The following is an 18,494-nucleotide window of genomic DNA, read 5'->3' as shown; positions in this document are numbered from 1 at the left end:
CTCTCTCTCTCTCTCTCTCTCTCTCTCTCTCTCTCTCTCTCTCTCTCTCTCTCTCTCTCTCTCTCTCTCTCTCTCTCTCAGCATGCATAAAAAATTTCATGGTGTTCATTGAGCATGACAATGAAAAAAATTTCAATATGCATATGGAAAGATACCAAAAAGAAAAAAGAAGAAGAAAAAGGTGGACTCGGTTTGGGTGGGCTGAGGGAATTTGTGTGTGGATCTGAGGGTAGGTGTTTCATGGTAGATAGAGAAGGAGGAAGGGGTTGTGATGAGGGAAAGGGGAATGGATTTCAAGGTGGGCGGGGTTGGTTGGCGCAGTCGGTGGCGCACATGGGATGGGGGAAGGTGAGATTTTTTTTTTCTTCTAATTTTAATTGTTTAAAAGATATATAAAAAAAATTATAATAATTTTTTCATTTTTAAAATACCCTTGAAAATGGAAAGACTAAAATACCTTTAAAATGGATGGAAAATTGGATGGTGTTAAAATCAGATGACAAATCATGGATTTTGAAAAATTAAGGTGGCATTTCTCTTAAATATTTCTTTAATGTGACAAATTGAAACTGAGGTATAAATTCAAATAGTATTTTTACAAAAACCCCTTTATTTTATCACAATAGTAACTGAACAATATTTGATTTGCGAGAATTTGAGGGAATGATTTTCAATCCAAACAAGTGGTTCGCATTAATTTAGTAACTAATAATTAGCACTTGCGAAGTATATATATAGGTTGTCTAGTGCAGCCAATTATAATTTGGCATATTTTTTGATATATTCCTGAAAGTGTATATTTTTTTTTTTTTTGGGTCTAAACCACGAGGTGGTTCTGGATGGGTCCCAATTATGGGTGGCACCTTTAAGACTTAACCACAACCCAGACTAATCCCGCTCACACCGGGTCGACCCGTAAAGGGTAAAGTGCTGGCCAAAGTGGTGATTCCATACGAGAGCAGGGATCGAACCCCTGACCTCTCTTAAGGAATGAGAGTGCCGAACTACTCACACCAACCACCTTGGTTTCCTGAAAGTGTATTTGAGTCTCACTTTGCTTTCTAAAACTTATTTTGTCTCACTTTACCCCATTTTTCACACATACTCGTCTCACTTTACCACATTTTTGATAAAATATTACTTTTAAATTCAAAATTCAAAATTTTAAATTTAAATCAGATTAAATATTAAAAATAATTTGAAACTTGAGATCCATAAAAAAATTGTAAAGAAAATTAATTTATAAGAAAAAAGAAGCTTAAAACAAAAACAAAAAATGCATCCCTACCCCTGTCCCCCTTTCCTCCCCATTCGTCTTCCCCTCTGCTTCCGTCCTCCTCTTCTCTCTCTCTCTCTCTCTCTCTCTCTCTCTATGTGTTACCAGCGGCCCAAACCTCAGTCCCCCCCGTAGACCCACACACTCTCTCTCTCTCTCTCTGTGCTAATGGTCCCTTTATATATTTTTTTCTCCCCAACTACCCAAACCACCTCCACCCGCCACAACCCACTCCCTTGCCTTACCCATCTCCCAAACAATACAAAGGGAGCTTTAGTTTTAAAATACAATATAATTACTAATTTGGAAGATAGGAATACAATTTCATCTAATTAGCATAAGGCCAAGGACCAAAACGAGTACCCAATTTTACAAAAATATCATTTAAAAATATCAAAATTACACACAATGCCATTCCTTCTGAGGCAAGCATACTATGCCACATGTCCACATCCAGCCAACCACCAGCGGCCGGCCACCTCCGACCAGCCGCCGCCGGCCACCTCCGACCACCTTTCACCGCCGGCCACCTATCGCCACCGGCCACCTACCACCGCCGGACTCCAGCGCCGCCAGCCAGCAACCGCTGTCACCGACCGCCACCGTCTGTATGGGACCAACTTCGTTGCCCCTTATTCACTTTTTTTTAAAAAAAGAAGATTTTGTGTCATTAAAGGGACTCGAACCTTGACCTTCAAAGGAAGAGGGCTCACTCACAAACCACTACACCAAACTTGACTTTGTAATATTTATTCAATTATACAATATTTATATAAACGATCAACGGTTTTAAAAATTAAAAAAAAACTGCGATGCAGAAAGAGAAACTGCAATACAAAAATAGGAACTGAAATGCTGAGACTGGGCAAAAATGCTCAGCTCTAAAGTTAAACAAAACAAAACAATAGTTTTTTTATTATTCAAAACATGTTGGGAGAGAGGGAATCAGACTGAAAACCATCTAGAATGTAAAATAGGTTATCCATGTTTCTGTTTTTTGCATTGCACATTCCATTTTCTGCATTGCAGTTTCCATTTTCTGCAATGCAGTTTCTGTTTTCTGCAATGCAGAAGAAAAGTTCAGAGTGTGGGTATGCAGAACCAAATACATGTACCAAACTGATAGTGATGCATGCACAAAGATGTCAAAGCCAAGTATTGAAAACCACCAAACCATCAGGTCTAGTCAATGTCAATGCAACCTAATTAATGTTCTCCACACAGAAAAAAGAAAAGATATGAGAAACCATTTGGTACATCAGGTTTTCCTATGATGTGATCCATCAATTATTTTATATTCGAACGGCATTCTTGAATGCTAAAAGAATCCAAAGAATTAAACTTTTGCAATAGAACAGTTTCAACGACAGATATTGGTGCAATAGAACAATTTTTTTAAAAGTAAAAAAACCATGACAACAGATACCAACGACTAAATAATAAGGATGCAAGCTGGAGATTTAAACAAGAGATTTTTTTATTGATGTGAAGTCTGATATGAAATTAATATCACAAGAACTGAGCAACTAACAAAAAAAATTATACGAAAACTGGAAAATCAACTCCCTACAAATAGCTTCATTTCAGTACTACCTGATTGATGCTACAGATATCAACACATCATCTTTCTCCAAGACTGCAGTGTAAAAGCCTTGAAAATTCAAACATGCAAAATTTGACCTGAAGGTTACATACAAAATTAATAAGCAATTCGTAGAAACAAATGACCAATTGAGAAGCCACTTTCACTTAAAAGAAATGACATTAAATTGGACCTGAAGGTTCATATATAACTGTACCCAAAGATACACTTTAAGAGCCCTACTTATCAGAGCTATGAATAGCCATTACTGGCCAAAGAAAAGGATAATCTCATTAAAAGGTGTGAGGTGAACATGTGGAAAGGATAGAAAACACCAACCATAAACACGACTGAAATTCTGTAGAAAAAAAAAAAATAGAGGCAAATAAACCAAAAAAAATAGGATTGCAAACAAACAGAGGCAAATAAACCAAAAAAATTATTAAAAAAAATGAAGAAGACAATGGAAACTAGCTAGAAAATCATACCTCAATCGAAGGATTTGAGGGCCGGAGGAGAGAGATCGATGGATTGGAAAACCGAGTAAAAATCCGATCAAAACCGGGGTTTTCCGGCAAAACAGCAGCATCAGAGGTAGGAGGAAGGTCGGAGCTGGCTTGGGGTGCGACGCCGGTCAAAACTTGACCGGTCCGGTGGCTAGGTGGCCGACGTGACAGTGGCTGGGGGGTTTTGTCGGTGTTGGTCGAAACACAGGGGAGGAGAAAGGGAGAAGACGCGGGGAGAGAGAGAGAGAGAGAGAGAGAGAGAGAGAGATCTGAGAAACTAACGAATTTGGGTTAGGTTTTTAAATGAAAAGGGTATAATTGTCTTTTTAATGACTAATGTAAGGTGAGTCAACAAGTCTGGTCTTCCTCTTTTGCCTAATCCAAAATAACAATTCTTTTCTAGGTATTAAAACCCAAACCAAAATATCAAATGTCTTAAATACTAATAAGTAAAGTTATCTATGTCTAATACCTAATTTTCCTATATAAATATATTAATGTTTTTAATATTTAATCTGATTTAAAATTTGAATTTTTAATTTTTAATAATATTTTGTGAAAATTGGGGTAAAGTGAGACAACTATGCATGAAAAATATAGTAAAGTGAGACAAAATGAGTTTCAGGGGACAAAGTTAGACTCAAATACACTTTCAGGGGTATATAAAAAAATAAGCCTTATAATTTTTGTCCAGATTTGAAAAAGTATGATACAATAAACAAAGCATTGGTTTAATTGCGGAATGTAGCAACGTTGTAGCAATGTCCCAAGCTATTAGCTGACTCTTGCGGGGCGGGGGCAGTGCTTGACAGGGAATCATCGGTTAAGGACGGATCCAATGACAAGTCTTCATCCTCAACTATTTCTGATTGAAGAAGTCTTATACTTTCTACCTCTCTCACCACTTCCTTCATTTTCGGTCGCTTCTCAGGCGACGGATCACAGCAACGAATTGCAATTTTTAGCAGTCTAAGCATCCCACTGCCGGCTGTTCTGCGCACAGTTAATTCCATATCAAATATTTCAGCCGTCCACTCCTCCCTAACTGCTCGGTGAACCCAACTGCAAAGATCTATGCCATTCGCACCTGGTGGGCTTGTGCAAGCTGAGATTTTTCCGGTCAAGAGCTCTAAAACAAGGCTGCCGTAGCTCCAAACGTCAGACTTCTTTGAAACTTTCTTGGTCTTTTGGTACTCAGGTGATTTGTACGACACCATACGCTGAGCTGCAATTGGAAGTGCAACCAGCGAAGTGAAGCCATAATCAGAAACAAGAACCCCATCGTTCTCGTCAAGAAGAACGTTTGACGACTTTAGGTTTCCATGAGGAGCAGTGCTGCTGCTGCTTTGAGCTGCCGATGTCGCATTGTGGTGGAGATACTCCAGTGCTCGGGCAACGCCTCGAGCAACTGATAGCCTTGAGCTCCATCGAAATGGAATGCGACCCGGGCCTCTTTCTCCTGCATATAGATAAATTAATAACAATTCCTAAGTAAGGCCATATTCAAAACTACTCTAATGTACAGAGAGACAACTGGAGAGACAACTGGAGTGCACAGAAGCAGGTGCACACTGTCTTGGCCAACTGGTCTAACTACCTTTTGTAATTCATAAATATTAATTAAGCAAAGTTTACATATATATCAAATTAATTGATAAATTAATTCCAACCCACTCAGATCAGAGGTACGTACCAAACATTCGGTTAAACAAATTTCCGTTGGGAACGTATTTATACAGCAGCAACTTTTCATCCTTGGACAAGTAGTAAGCAAGAAGGGGCAGCAAATTGGGGTGCTTCAGATTGGCAATCAGCTGCAACGGCTCTGTAAATTCCTCGTTAACTAGTGGCTTCAGATCCCTCAGCCGCTTAACAACCACTGCTTGCTTTACTTGCCTGCCCCCCGCCACTGCGTTATTGGTAATGGTGACCTCTGCTTTATAGCTATTTCCAAAACTTCCCTTACCTAACCCTACGGAAGAGGCTTTTAGCAGATCTGCCATCTCAAATATTTCATGATCTGTCATTTGATTCCCAACAGACCCCTCACTATTATGTTGGGGACGAACGAACACCAGCTTACCTCTCTTAGTCTGATGTTCTTGTGCCGCAGGGTTAGGTCTCGTTATTGGATCCCGGTGACCTTCTGTCTTCGTTTTATCGTCGCCAACATCATTTTTTTCCTCCTGATCAATATTATTATTATTATTGATCATTGATGCTGATGATTTAGTTTTCTCAAATTCCTTCAACATCTTCTTCAGCTTATGCGATTTCTTGAAATATAGAATGAAAAGCAAAACTAGAGCAACAAGACCAGCAGCATCCAAAAGAAACATGTACAAACTGAGCTTATTCCTATACTTGGGAGTTTTATCAACTGAATCAGCGGGGCTTGGGTTGTCATCAATGTTAGAAGAGTTGCAAGCAATCGGAGAAGGCTTGCCGCACAACCCTGGGTTGCCAGAATACGAATCGTAGCCAAATGCTTGGAGAGCTTGAGTCATCGGAATCGATCCATTGACATTGTTGTTTGAGACATTGAATACTTTTAAGGTGGACTGCTTCAACCAAGGAATTGGACCGCTGAATCCATTATCCTGAAGCTGCAATGACTCCAATGTCCCAAGGCTCAAAAGCGATGGTGAAATTTGCCCAGAGAACATGTTGTCCGAAAGATCGATATCCGTCAGCTTCGGATTGAGGGAAAAATCCATCATGTTTCCCCACAGAGAGTTGTTCTTCAAGGTTAGGGTAGACAACTCAGCCAAGTTGGTGAAAGCGAAGACGTCGATGCTTCTGTTCAGTGGCATATTTTCCAACACAATTCCAGTCACGCGGCCAATGTCATTGAAACCAGTACATTGAATCCCGTACCAAGTTGAGGGCTCACTCTTGAAGCAAGGAGCGCCCATCCAGTTAGTGTTTAGGTACGTATAGTTGAAACTGTTCTTGAGGGCAACGAGAGCATCCTTCTCCTTTCCAATATATCCAGCTACTTGGGCTGTAGAGCATCTCATGTGCAGCATACACAGAAGAAGAATGGCAAGAAGGTAATATTTCATCGTCATGAATATTACTACTGATGATTGAGAAGCCATCATTTATATGGCATAAAGACTCAAAGCAGCTAGGAACTTGAAAACCTCGACGATAAGTAGCTAAGAAATTGAAAAGAAAAAGAAAATATTCTCATAAAATTCTATTCCCTTGCAGTTTCTATGTTGAGGATACAAAAACAAAGGATAGCTGGTATTCGTTTATCTTGTTGCACTTTCTTGCTGAGAAACCTATAGGAGGGCTGTTTTACATTGTTGTCCGTCAGATTTTCCCGCTAGAATTAATCAACTTGAAAATGACCCGTACGTCTATATATAATATGCACATGTCTATTTTCTTGTGGCCTACTGTTTGCATATAATGATGCCTCGTAGGCTGTACAAGTGAATTATAATGTATACTTCAAGGATTCTAGACAGCGGTATGTATAGCTGACAATGTACCATTATAAGGGAAAATCACTTTTGTTTAGTACACGTATATATGGAGTAATGTGGATATATTTCATATACTAGAACAATTATTTTATGAGGTCTACCAAAGGCACATAATAGAACAATATGAATGTCATGAGATGTCCCGTAATAAAACTCATTTATTTTCTTCACCGGCAAGGTCTCTAGTTCAAATCCAGGATGGCCCATCTGCGCCAAAGAAAAGAATAGAACGCCTATTGATCATTTTGAACTAAAATCAAACTTTTATGTGGAATAGTCGCGTTATAATATTTTCATTCTCAATAATTGCATAAAAATCTATATAACATCGAGAATGGTATATATATAACTGAAAATATATAAATAAGGAAAATACTCGGCTCCTTAATTAAATGCAAGGAGTCCTTCCACTTTACACACAAATGACAATCTTATATGTGTACTTAAATTTTTCTTTTTGTGTACGTAATTTTAATGAGCTTTTTTTGCATGTATCAGACTATGATTGATGTTATTAAAAAATTATAGTTTTCCTCTTTCCGTAAAAGCCGAAAGCAAAATCCTTTATAATTTAAATAAGTCTTATATTGATTGGCTAGTGCAAAAAACAAGGGGTCACTCTCTCGCTACACGACGAGAGCTGTGCGTCAAATATTAGGGTTTAGGTTTTTCAGATTCAGCCGTCATCCCCTCCTCAGCCAAACCATGCTCGTTTTCATCCACATTCATCCGCTGTTATCACCCTCCTCGACTTGACAGCGCCGAGTCACTTTTCTTCCACGTGGAGTCGCTACCATCACTACTCTCTTCGACTCTGGGGTGCTGGTCTCGTTGATGTCTCTCTTAGATCTTGGGCATTGATTTCGTCTTTCTTTTTCTCCTCGGTGCGTCAACGTCTTTGGTGGTTGACTTGGTATGGTGGTTTCAATGGGTCTGCTCTACTATTGTGCCAATAGTCTCCAAGTCAACAACGACCATGGTGCAAGCTGCTTTGTTAGGGTAGGCGGTCACAGTGGAGGTGGATTTCCTCACGCCCCCTTCGTCGTCTGATTTGCGATCTCAAGCCTTACCTTCAGGAGAAGATGGCCGTTGTCCAGAGATTTGGCGTGGGTGGCTTTTCACCGAGGGTTTATAGCTTTGATTCTCCTTTTCACGGTGTTGGGCCAGGTTTTTGGCAACTAGGGTTGTTGGGTACCATCCTTTTACCCATCTTTACGGGTTTGGTTGGTTACTTTGCGATGGGAACTACAAATCCAAGTGATGTTGTTGTCCTTCTTGACAAACCTATGGAGACTAGCCCAGTGGAGTCTCCTGGAAAAAAAATACATACAATTAATGCATACACATACAAAATAATAAATTATCATATAATATATTTTCGAAAATAGAAGCTCATCTTAATATAATCTTTCCACACTTCATCACTAGCGGTGAACTTCTTTGTGATTGGATCCCACCTGAACCCAGAGCTATGATGCATAAACTCAGAAAAAAATATTATATCGTTGCTTAAATCATTTCAATCGGCTTAAGTATTGTGAATGATTCCTTTCACATCCAAGTTTTGCATTAAGAGCAGGAAGAATTTTTTTCTCAACCGTTTGCTTGCTTAGCATTCCATTACTATCACGCCATCCATGATTGGCGGCATCAACCATGAGTTGTAGCAACTCATTGCCCTCTTCCAACGTCCACAATTTATAACCCCCATTAACTTTGCTCTTTCCTTTGTCATTTCCCCGTTGTGATTCTTCCATTGATAATTACTATATCACACGTACAAATCCTTATTAATTGTGTATATTTTCATAATAGCGTATTGGTAAAATGCATCCAATGCACCTTTTAAATTTTTATTTATGAAATCTAATCACATAGATAAGTAACATATTCTTATCAAAAGAAATAAATAGTACTCAATTATCAATAATATTTCATAAACACTCACAAATCAACAAAACTAGTCAGATTACAAGAGTCTATATTCCAGCAATTCTCCTAGCCCAATACATGATCAAATTGAGAATATTATATGAAAAAATTATCTACCTAAAGAATTATGGGTAAAGAAACAATACCTAAATAATAAATTAATGGGTTTAGGGGCAAAAAATAATAATATAATATATTGTATACAAACATAGCATATGGATGCGACTAACAGAGGGAAAGAATAGAAAAAATATTCATTAATAGAGGGAAAGTAAAAAGTAACGTGTGGACACGACTAACTTGGAGGAAGATGACAAGATGGGAAACCAAAGTAGAGCTCTTTGAAGAAAACAGATGTCTGCGTGCTGCTTTGATATAATGAGGGAAGAAGAATTGGAGACGTTTTGTTTCTATCTTCTCAGCTTCCCAATACGATTTAAAGTCTTGTGTAAATTACCAAGACTTTTGGTAGTAAGAATTAGCTTTAAAAGTATTGAAAAGTCATTTATTTAACAAAGTATTGAAAAGTCATTAACATTTTGGATACCTCAAAACTTTTAAATACTCTTTAAAACTCCCAATTGAATACAACTAAACTTTCAAAGACTATTTAAAAGTCACAATTGAATACCTCCAGACTTTTAAACTCATTAAAAGTCATTAAAAGTTAGAATTGAATACACCCCCCTTAATGTGTTCTTGGAGCATTCGTGGGCTTGGTATCTGGTGAATTCTCTTATGCATGATCCTCGTGTTCAAGTTAAGTGGCTAAGCCAATTTTGTTATTGTTACATGGTGTTTTCTTCGTTCTCCCCTTAACTGATCTTTGGTTCTCCACCTGTCTCAAGGACTATGTTTTTATAGGAGGTTTTTTTGTCAATGTTGAGATGATACGGCGTGCTTGGGTCTTTTTTGTTTATTTTCTTTCCTGGCCAGTTTGCGGTTAGTCTCTTCTTTGTGTTGCTCCTACCCATCTCTGTCTCTTTTATAATAAACTTTCTGGTTTGATTCCGAAGGAGATAGGGAACTTGAAATCTCTTGTAAATCTAGAGTTGTCCGACAACAATTTAAGTGGTCTCATCCCTGCAAATATTGGTAACTTAATAAACCTAAACACTTAGTACTTGAATAACAATCAACTTTCTGGTTTGATTCCCAAGGAGATAGGGAACTTGAAATCTCTTGTAAATCTAGGCTTGAGTAAGAATCAACTCAACAGTTCAATTCCAGCCTCATTTGCTAACTTGAGCAACTTGGAGATCTTATTCCTACTCGATAACCAACTTTCTGGCTCCATTCCCCAAGAGTTAGAGAATCTCAAGAATTTGATTGAACTGGCGTTGGATAGAAACCAATTGTCTGGTTATTTTCCCCTAAATATTTGCCAAGGTGGAAAACTCACATACTCTTCAGCAACCAAAAACTATTTCACTGGTCCAATCCCCAAAAGCTTGAAAAACTGCACCAGCTTATTCAAAATCCGTCTTAACCATAACCAATTGATAGGCAATATATCTGAAGACTTTGGCGTTTATCCGAATCTTCATTTTATAGATGTAAGCCATAACAACTTCTTTGGAGAAATCTCACACAATTGGCAAAAATGCCCAAAGTTGACAACCCTACGACTTGCGAGAAACAACCTTAACGGGAGCATCCCACCTAAGATAGGCACTACAACCCAAATGCATGAGCTAGATCACTCTTCGAATCATTTAGTTGGGTTGATTCCAATGGGATTCGGGAGATTGACTTTTTTGGAGAGGTTTATGTTGAATGGAAATCAACTTTCAGGTTGTATACACTTTGAATTCGGATAATTGATTGATCTTGATTATCTTGACTTGTCAACAAATAAATTCAGTGACTCAATTCCCAGCATTCTAGGTGACTTGCTCAAATTATACCATCTGAATTTGAGGTAACAACAAATTATCTCAGGCAATTCCACTTCAGTTGGGAAAGTTAGTTCGATTGAACGAACTGGATTTAAGTCATAACTCTCTTGAAGGTAGCATACCATCAACAATGAGCAATATGGAGAGTTTGGAGATGCTCAATCTTTCCCACAACAATATTTCAGGTTCCATACCATCAAGTTTCGAAGACATGCACGGCTTGTTGTATGTTGACATATCTTACAATCACTTGGAAGGTCCCCTTCCCGACAACAGGGCATTTTGAGAAGCTCATCCAAAACATCACCCTGCCATGCACATGAAAGGGAATATTGTGGGAATGGTGTTGTGTAGAGATTTCTAAAAACTCTACAACCAAACTTTGAGAGTATAAATCACCGAGCATGCCATATCTAATATGAAATCAAAGTAAGAGCGGAATCATTAAATAAACTAGGAATTCATGCAAGTCTCATTTGGTCCCAATCTTTATAAGTCTATGAAAGTGTGCACCAAAGACTCTTTAAATCCTATTTGAGAGAAAGATAAGATGTTCATACCCTTGTAGTGAATCTTGAAACCAAGAATAGTGTTCAAGTAGAGGATATGGTCTTTTTGTTGTTGGCTCTCCCTTTGATGTTGATTCTCCACCTTGTAGTTCTCCAAATAGGTACAAAGATATGCACCTCCCCAAAGCTCTTCACCAAGGATTGAAAGGGATGAGAGAATGAGTAGACAACAAGTGAAGAGTGGTGCTAGCACCCTCACTTGATGTGATACATTCAAGGGGTTAGGCAGAAAGAGCTTGATGTTTTCTCTCTTCCAATTTCACCAACTTGAAAACCCTTGGATGATAGGATGCCATAGCTACACACTTATAGGATAAAAAATATCACAAGAGTGACAAAAATACCCTCATGCCCTAATGTAGCCACATCCTCCCTTGTGTGTCATCTTTTGTGCTATCTTGGTCCAACACATTAATCCTATAATGTGTCACTTATGTGCCTAAGTCCATATGGTCAAATCCCTTTTGAATTTCCAAGTCATATGGTTCCTTTAAAGTCATATGGGACCTTTAATTAAAGTTATCAAACTTTAATGGAATAATTAAATTAATCTAATCAATTTAATTACTCTAGTGAGTTAACTAATTTAATCACTCACTTGTCCAACGAGTGTTGGTCCCGGTCATCCTTAGTTGACCGTGTCAAGTGTCGGGTCAACCGTTTGAGCTTTGACCTTTGACTCTTGACTTCGACCTTTGACTTTCACATTGACGTTGACCAAGTCACAAAATCATTCATTCTCTTCTTAATTTCCCAATTGATTCCTTTTTCGGTGTGCGATCTTATAGGTTCTAATTAGCGAGGCAGTGGGTGTGAATGATTCACTCTGAATCAAGTGTGAATTGTATCTCTCCATACAATTCTCCCTTTTGGCGAAGGCTAATTATAATTAGTTAAATCTTACAGGGCTTCCACAAACCATGAGTGACACCTAGTAGTATGTCATGGCTACCCAAACTAAAAAGAATTCATTTGGAGAACCTAGTCAGTTTGTGATTACAATGCAATTCGATCCTTCTCTAATTCAATACTCTATGTCATATTCTCGGGATATGGTAAACTTGTGTCAAAATCCCTAATATGACATCTCTAGATTATATGATTCAATTTGATGAAATTGCAAACGTTCTTGTTTCAATTTCCATCCGATACTTTGGCCAAAGATTCATGAATCATATCTTTAGAGTATTCTCTCTTCTTACTAAGAGCAGAGATTCCTTGTTGCACATTCACCTGTCTCTATGTACATGCTAAGAATCTTGAGGAACACCTTTAAGTCACATCATTTTGATACGACTGTATAGTGCTCTCAGAGAGAAACAACATATACACAAGACAACTGTGATGTCTCAGGTCTAAGGATTAATTTGCATTATCACAACTTAGAATTCTTTGTTTGACACTTGTGAGTAAGGCTTCCATACAAGAATTTTAGAGTTGATCGCGTTCAGTGGACTCCATCTTCTATAGAGCACGTACACATCTGTCTCAATGTCTCTACACAAATGACTTGAGACTAGTCATCCTCCCAATTGAGCAGACATAATGTGTATCAGTCTTTGCGGGTCACCATTGTCCAATTGGTGATCCTATGACCATGAACATTTTAGGATACGATATTCATATGTATGGAAAGGTCACGTGCATCTAACTTCTTTAGACCACTTTCCATTTATATCTTAATCCATGGACTTGTTACTTTGTGTACGTTATGTATCTAAAGCAACGTTCTTGCCTCTTTGATTACTATATATTATTTCCTTAGAATTCACTACTACAAAAATTGAAATAGACGACGAGAATCCACCGTCGTCTAGAAGGTTTTCAAACCATCATGAAATCGACCACCATCTTTTGACATATAAAACAATGACGGCAAATCACCGACGTCGTTAAGACATTCAACGTCATACCAAAATAAAAACCGACGTCTAATTAATATATAAATAGCTAAAAAGGAAAACTTCGACAACATTAGATGACGGTTTAAGGAAAACACAAACGTAAAAAAAGTTATCCACATCTCCATTTGAAGGAATACCGTCGTGTATAACATAGAAACCGTTAACATATACTACATTCCCTAAATAAAAAAGCTGATGTCTAAAATATATCAAAAAAGAAAAAAAAAAAAAAAAACTTTGACAAACTTAGACGACGCTTACAAAAAAGAACAGACATGTAAAGCATATTACATGTCAAAAATCGTACCTTAATTGACGCTTATAACATTTTCCAAGTCACCACGAGGAAAAAACCGACTTGTTAAACGTTTTCCACGTCTGTCTCTTGCGAGAACCGACGTTTAAATGGTAAAAAAAAGCCCCTTGGACAAAGTTAGACGACGCTTGTTTTAAAACACTGACGTCTGAAAGATTTAACATGGCACACCTTTATTGAAAACCGACGTAATAATTCCTAACAACGACTCTTGTGGTTACCCACAAACGTTAAAAATGATTTTGACAGCGTGAACAGGAAAAGAAACGCCGTGGATTAAACCTTGAACGGCGGTTACTGTAAAATATAGGTTGTGGTTAAGTACTTTACTATGTCCCAAGAATCCAATTTCTCGACGTTGTTTTGTAACTTACCACGTCAGTTTTTTTATAGGCCTTGACGTGGTTGGCCTTTTAAAAGTCGCTTTTATAACACTTTTTGACGTGTGTATTCTCTGAGACGTCAATTGTTTTAGCCTAACCAACGTGAAGAGGAAAATAAACGTTGTGGATTATTGCTTGAACGGCGGTTAATGTAAAATATCGGTCATGGTTAAGTTCTTTACTATGTCCCAAGAATCCAATTTGTTGACGTTGTTACATCTCTTACCACGTCGGTTTTTGTATAGGCCTTGACGTGGTTTTCCTTTTAAAAGTCGCTTTTATAACTCTTTTTGACGTGTGTATTCTCTGAGACGTCAATTGTTTTAGTCCAACCGACGTGGAGAAGAGCTGTCACGACAGTTAATGGAACTGAGTAGCCTTTATTTCCCACTTTAGATGACGGTAATTATTAATCGGTGGAAGTAGTGTTATCCTAAAATTTGTCGGTTGGAGAACTGTTCCGTCGTGTTATTCTTACGTCTACGACGTGAATTATTTGCATGACCGTCGTTGTTGGTTATATCTATTAGCCGCGTGTAATTTAATTTTAATTAACCGATGTGTTTTCTTTTTCAAATGGCGGTTTTTATTTCTTTACGGTCTTTCGCATTGTCATTCCACATTGTTTGTAAAAATACGACGTTGGTTATTTTTTAGACGTCTGTTTTTGCGATTTTTTTAATTGGACCGTCGTATTTTACACCTTTAACCCAGTATTTTTAATTTTGATTTGTCGTGCCGAAAGCCTGCATAATGAAAATGTGATCAGAATTAAAATGATATACAGAGCTATTAATTAATGTCATACAATTAACTGCATAACTAATGTCATACATTACAACAATCAATCAATCCATATATCTTCACACCCATCTCTAATATTTTCACTCCCAAACTCACCCACTAGGTCATCAAATGTGTCAACATTTGGTATCCCTCTAGTAAATGGCTCACATTCAATTCTAATATCACCTAGCACATCATTACCAATAATATCATTATATTCTCTATTAGGCATTGATAACACTACCGACCAACCACGATGCATTGAGTCATCAACAAAAAATACTTGTTTGACTTGAGAAGCCATAACAAATTGGTCATTCCTATATCCAAGTTCGTTGACTACAAGGCTCGAAGTGTTATCTATCCAATCACATCTCAAGATTGAGATTCTAAACTTTTGGTAGTCAAGGTCCCAAATTTCTTGAATGACACCATAAAAACCCATATTGGAGACAATAGGGTTTTTATCCTTGGCACTAGCAACATGCATAGTATGTGCAAGTAAATAAACTCTACTATTTTGGACAGTTCGCACATCATCTTGTGCCTTGGTGTTAAATTTAATACCATTAATAAGATAGCTCCTATATGATGGCACTGCCATGCTTGGACTAGTTGCTAGCCACCTCAAATTTTCTGAAACGCCATTATTCTCTTCCCCATTAAGATCACTTTGAACCTGCAAATTAGTCATATATCTTAATTCAATCTAACATAGAAAGAAGAAAATTAAAAGTTCAATATGTTATTCAATAACATATACCTTAAAGTGTAGCCATTGAATGAAAGTGCTATTGTGCTTATCTTGCAGCCACTTTGTTCTCTTTCTAAATTTTGGATAAGTGGTCTTGATGTGGATCATATGTTCCCTACATTAACACTAAAAAATCAAGCATTACGGTCCTTTGTATATAAGATAAACATAAGGAATAATATTTAAAATGGCTACTTAAAGAATAAAACTCATACTCGATATAAGGTAGGACTTCCTCCGTATTCTCCAAGCCATATAGATGACCCTGGTTCAACAGGTCCTAATCAGCGAAGCTCCCTGTGCTGCTTTGAAACTCCCATTTTCTGGCTTGATGGCACTCCAACTGTACTAACATGAGATAAATGCTCGGTGCAAAACTCTACAGCTTCTTCAGCTATATACCGTCAACAATGCAACCTTTGGGACGAGTACGGTTCTGAACATACCCCTTTAGCACTTTCATATATCTTTCAAACGGATACATCCATCTAAAATAAACTGGCCCATATAGACGAACTTCTCTGACAAGATGTACTACTAGATGAACCATGATATCAAAGAATGAAGGGGGAAAGTATTTCTCAAGCAAGCACAGAGTAACTACTACATCTTCTTCCAAATTATTTAGCTTGAAAACATCTATTGTCTTTTTACATATAGCATTGAAGAAGAAGCAAAATTGCATACCTTGCAGGCTTCTCCAAAACAAAACGAATTGCCACAGGGAGCAATTGTTGCATTAAGGTATGACAATCATGAGATTTAAGGCCAAGAAGTCTTCAAAGAATTGCATCAAGGTATACCATAGAAAGAATTTCAAACCGCTCTCTTCTCTGCTCTTGACAAATTCCAAGGAACTGGAGGCAAGCGAGTACGTCTTTCTCCATACTCGGGTTGCAAATCAGTTTTGACCCCATGTTCAATAAATCTAACCGAGCAGCAATCTCATCTTTATTTTTTCCAGGGATCTCCATCAATATACCAATGATACTATCGCAAACATTCTTCTCAATGTGCATAACATCTAGGACATGCCTCACAGGAAGGTATTTCCAATACTCGAGATCAAAGAATTTTGATTTCTTCTTCCAACAAACTTTGTCACCATCATTCTCACCAACACTTCCCCCATTTTTGGAGCCCTATTTGTAATTAATACCTTCAACCATCTGCATAACTTCTTCTCCGATTAATGGCTCGAGAGGCGTGCCATATTCAAGTTTCCCATTAAAAGCTGCACACTGCCTCCAATATGGATGATATGTTGGCAACCATTTTCTATGCCCGATGTAACAAATTTTGTGGCCATTTTTCAACATGTGACTAGGTGTATCATCACCACATATTGGACAAGCTATCCTTTAACGACACAACCAGATAAGTTCCCATAGGCAGGAAAATCATTAATTGTCCACAGTAATACACCTCTGAGTGTAAAGTATTCTCCTATGTGTGCATCATACACTCTTCTAATCCCATCCCATAGGGATTTTAAATCATCAATCAAAGGCTCTAAGTAGACGTCTATATCATTTCCAGGTTGTTTAGGACCGAAAATCAATAAGGTCAACATCATGAACTTCCGTTTCATGCATAGCCATGGTGGGAGATTATATGTAACTAAGATAACTGGCCAATAACTGTATCTGCTCTTAAAGAACTGTATCGGCTCTTTACCAAACTCGGGCCATTTATCATTAACAAGTTTCCAAGACGGGGAATTCGCTGGATGAGACATATGACCATCAACTTATTTTCTATTAGCATGCCAAGTCAAACTCTTAGCTGTCTTACGTGGTTGAAACATCCTTTTAAACCGTGGAATTGGCGGAAAATACCACACCACCTTCGCTGGCACACCCTCTTTTAATATTGAATCTTTGCCTTCTTTCCACCTCGAGATACCGCAAGTAGGATAATTAGTTGAATCTTCATAATCCTTCCTATACAAGATGTAGTCATTGGGGTATGCGTGGATTTTCTCATAACTCATCCCCAAAGCAGACAAAGTCTTTTTTGCCTCGTACATAGAGGAATGTAGTGTATTTCCTTCTAGAAGCAAATCTCCTTGAAGTATCAATAATTATGTAAAACAAACATCACTCATCCCTGTGTTGCTTTCGAATTATATAACTTCACCAAAGTCAACAACTTTGTGTACTTACAGCAACCAGGGTATAAGGGTTCATCTCCATCCCCAATCACATTAGCAAACTCATAAGGATCAGATCCAATATCACCTAAATCATTATCATCCATCCCTACTTCTTCAAAAACAAAACTGAACCTACTTTGCTCATGTTCTTTTACATTTCTACTAATATTAGTAGTCCATTCCCAAGGTTCTTCGTGCCATGTCCAAATCTTATAGTTTTGATCAATTCCATCAAAGTATAAGCGGTCCCTTATAATTTCAACCCCAAACAATCGAATATTCCCAAATTTAACACATGGACAATGAATAGAAGTTGTATTTCCAAGATTTTCTACTGCAAAATTCAAAAATCCTTCCACCCCTAACTCATATGCCTTCGATCTTCTATCCGCATGCATCCATAATTTATCCATCTCACACACTATAAAATCATATATATAATAAAGTGAAAAGACAAGTAATGAAACACCACTATATTCACATAGCAGAGAATAAATTGAAAAAAAAAAACAAGAATTAGACGACGATATGTACAAAATAATCGTCGTGTTATAGCAATTCAAATGACGGCATCTCGAAATACCGTCGTCTTTAGGCTATCTAAGCCCAGAAATTTGTATTGCTTTTTGAAGAATAATGTTCTGGGTTCATGTAGACTAAAGACGATAGTTATTGGAGATATCGTCATCTTTAGGCTACATAAACCCAGAATTTGTATTGCATATGATGAACAAGTTTTGGTTAGGTAGCATAAAGATGACGGTTAGTGTAGAAACAGTCGTCTTTATGCTACCAAATACCAAAAATTCAGACGACGGGAGTAAATGAACAACCGATGTATAATGAAAATTTAGAGGATGGTTTGGTCCATCAACCGTCGTCGTATGTTACAAAAACCAGTAGCCTAAATGTCCCACTCCAATCATTTTTCCAAGA

General features: G+C 37.7%; 1 protein-coding gene, 1 long non-coding RNA gene and 1 pseudogene across 2 annotated transcripts; all 3 read right to left on the bottom strand.

Annotated features, from left to right (window-relative positions):
- Positions 1 to 1,578: 1,578 nt before the first annotated feature.
- On the bottom strand, positions 1,579 to 3,565 carry LOC110759497 (uncharacterized). Its single transcript, XR_002527132.2, has 3 exons — positions 3,347 to 3,565; positions 2,870 to 2,956; positions 1,579 to 1,915 (listed from the first exon to the last, which is right to left on the bottom strand). It is a non-coding gene; the product is annotated as an uncharacterized LOC110759497 (long non-coding RNA).
- A 512-nt stretch (positions 3,566 to 4,077) lies between these two features.
- LOC110759407 (leucine-rich repeat receptor-like protein kinase PXC1) lies at positions 4,078 to 6,250 on the bottom strand. Its single transcript, XM_021961458.2, has 2 exons — positions 5,058 to 6,250; positions 4,078 to 4,823 (listed from the first exon to the last, which is right to left on the bottom strand). The coding sequence occupies exons 1-2, from the start codon at positions 6,175 to 6,177 to the stop codon at positions 4,096 to 4,098; spliced, it is 1,848 nt and encodes a 615-aa protein (XP_021817150.2). The 5' UTR covers positions 6,178 to 6,250; the 3' UTR covers positions 4,078 to 4,095.
- A 10,507-nt stretch (positions 6,251 to 16,757) lies between these two features.
- On the bottom strand, positions 16,758 to 17,510 carry LOC148292327 (uncharacterized; annotated as a pseudogene).
- Positions 17,511 to 18,494: the final 984 nt, after the last annotated feature.

Source organism: Prunus avium, chromosome 8 (assembly GCF_965620075.1).
Source record: "Prunus avium chromosome 8, drPruAviu1.hap1.1, whole genome shotgun sequence".
Classification (NCBI taxonomy): Eukaryota; Viridiplantae; Streptophyta; class Magnoliopsida; order Rosales; family Rosaceae; genus Prunus; species Prunus avium.
This window is presented reverse-complemented; position numbering and strand designations above follow the sequence as displayed.

Bases quoted from the DNA above. Each gene is read 5' to 3' on its own strand.
- LOC110759407 (XM_021961458.2), bottom strand. From the start codon at position 6,177: ATGCCACTGAACAGAAGCATCGACGTCTTCGCTTTCACCAACTTGGCT. The intron at 4,824-5,057 runs GTACGTACCTCT...ATCTATATGCAG, and splicing joins TTTGTTTAACCGAATGTTTG to GAGAAAGAGGCCCGGGTCGC.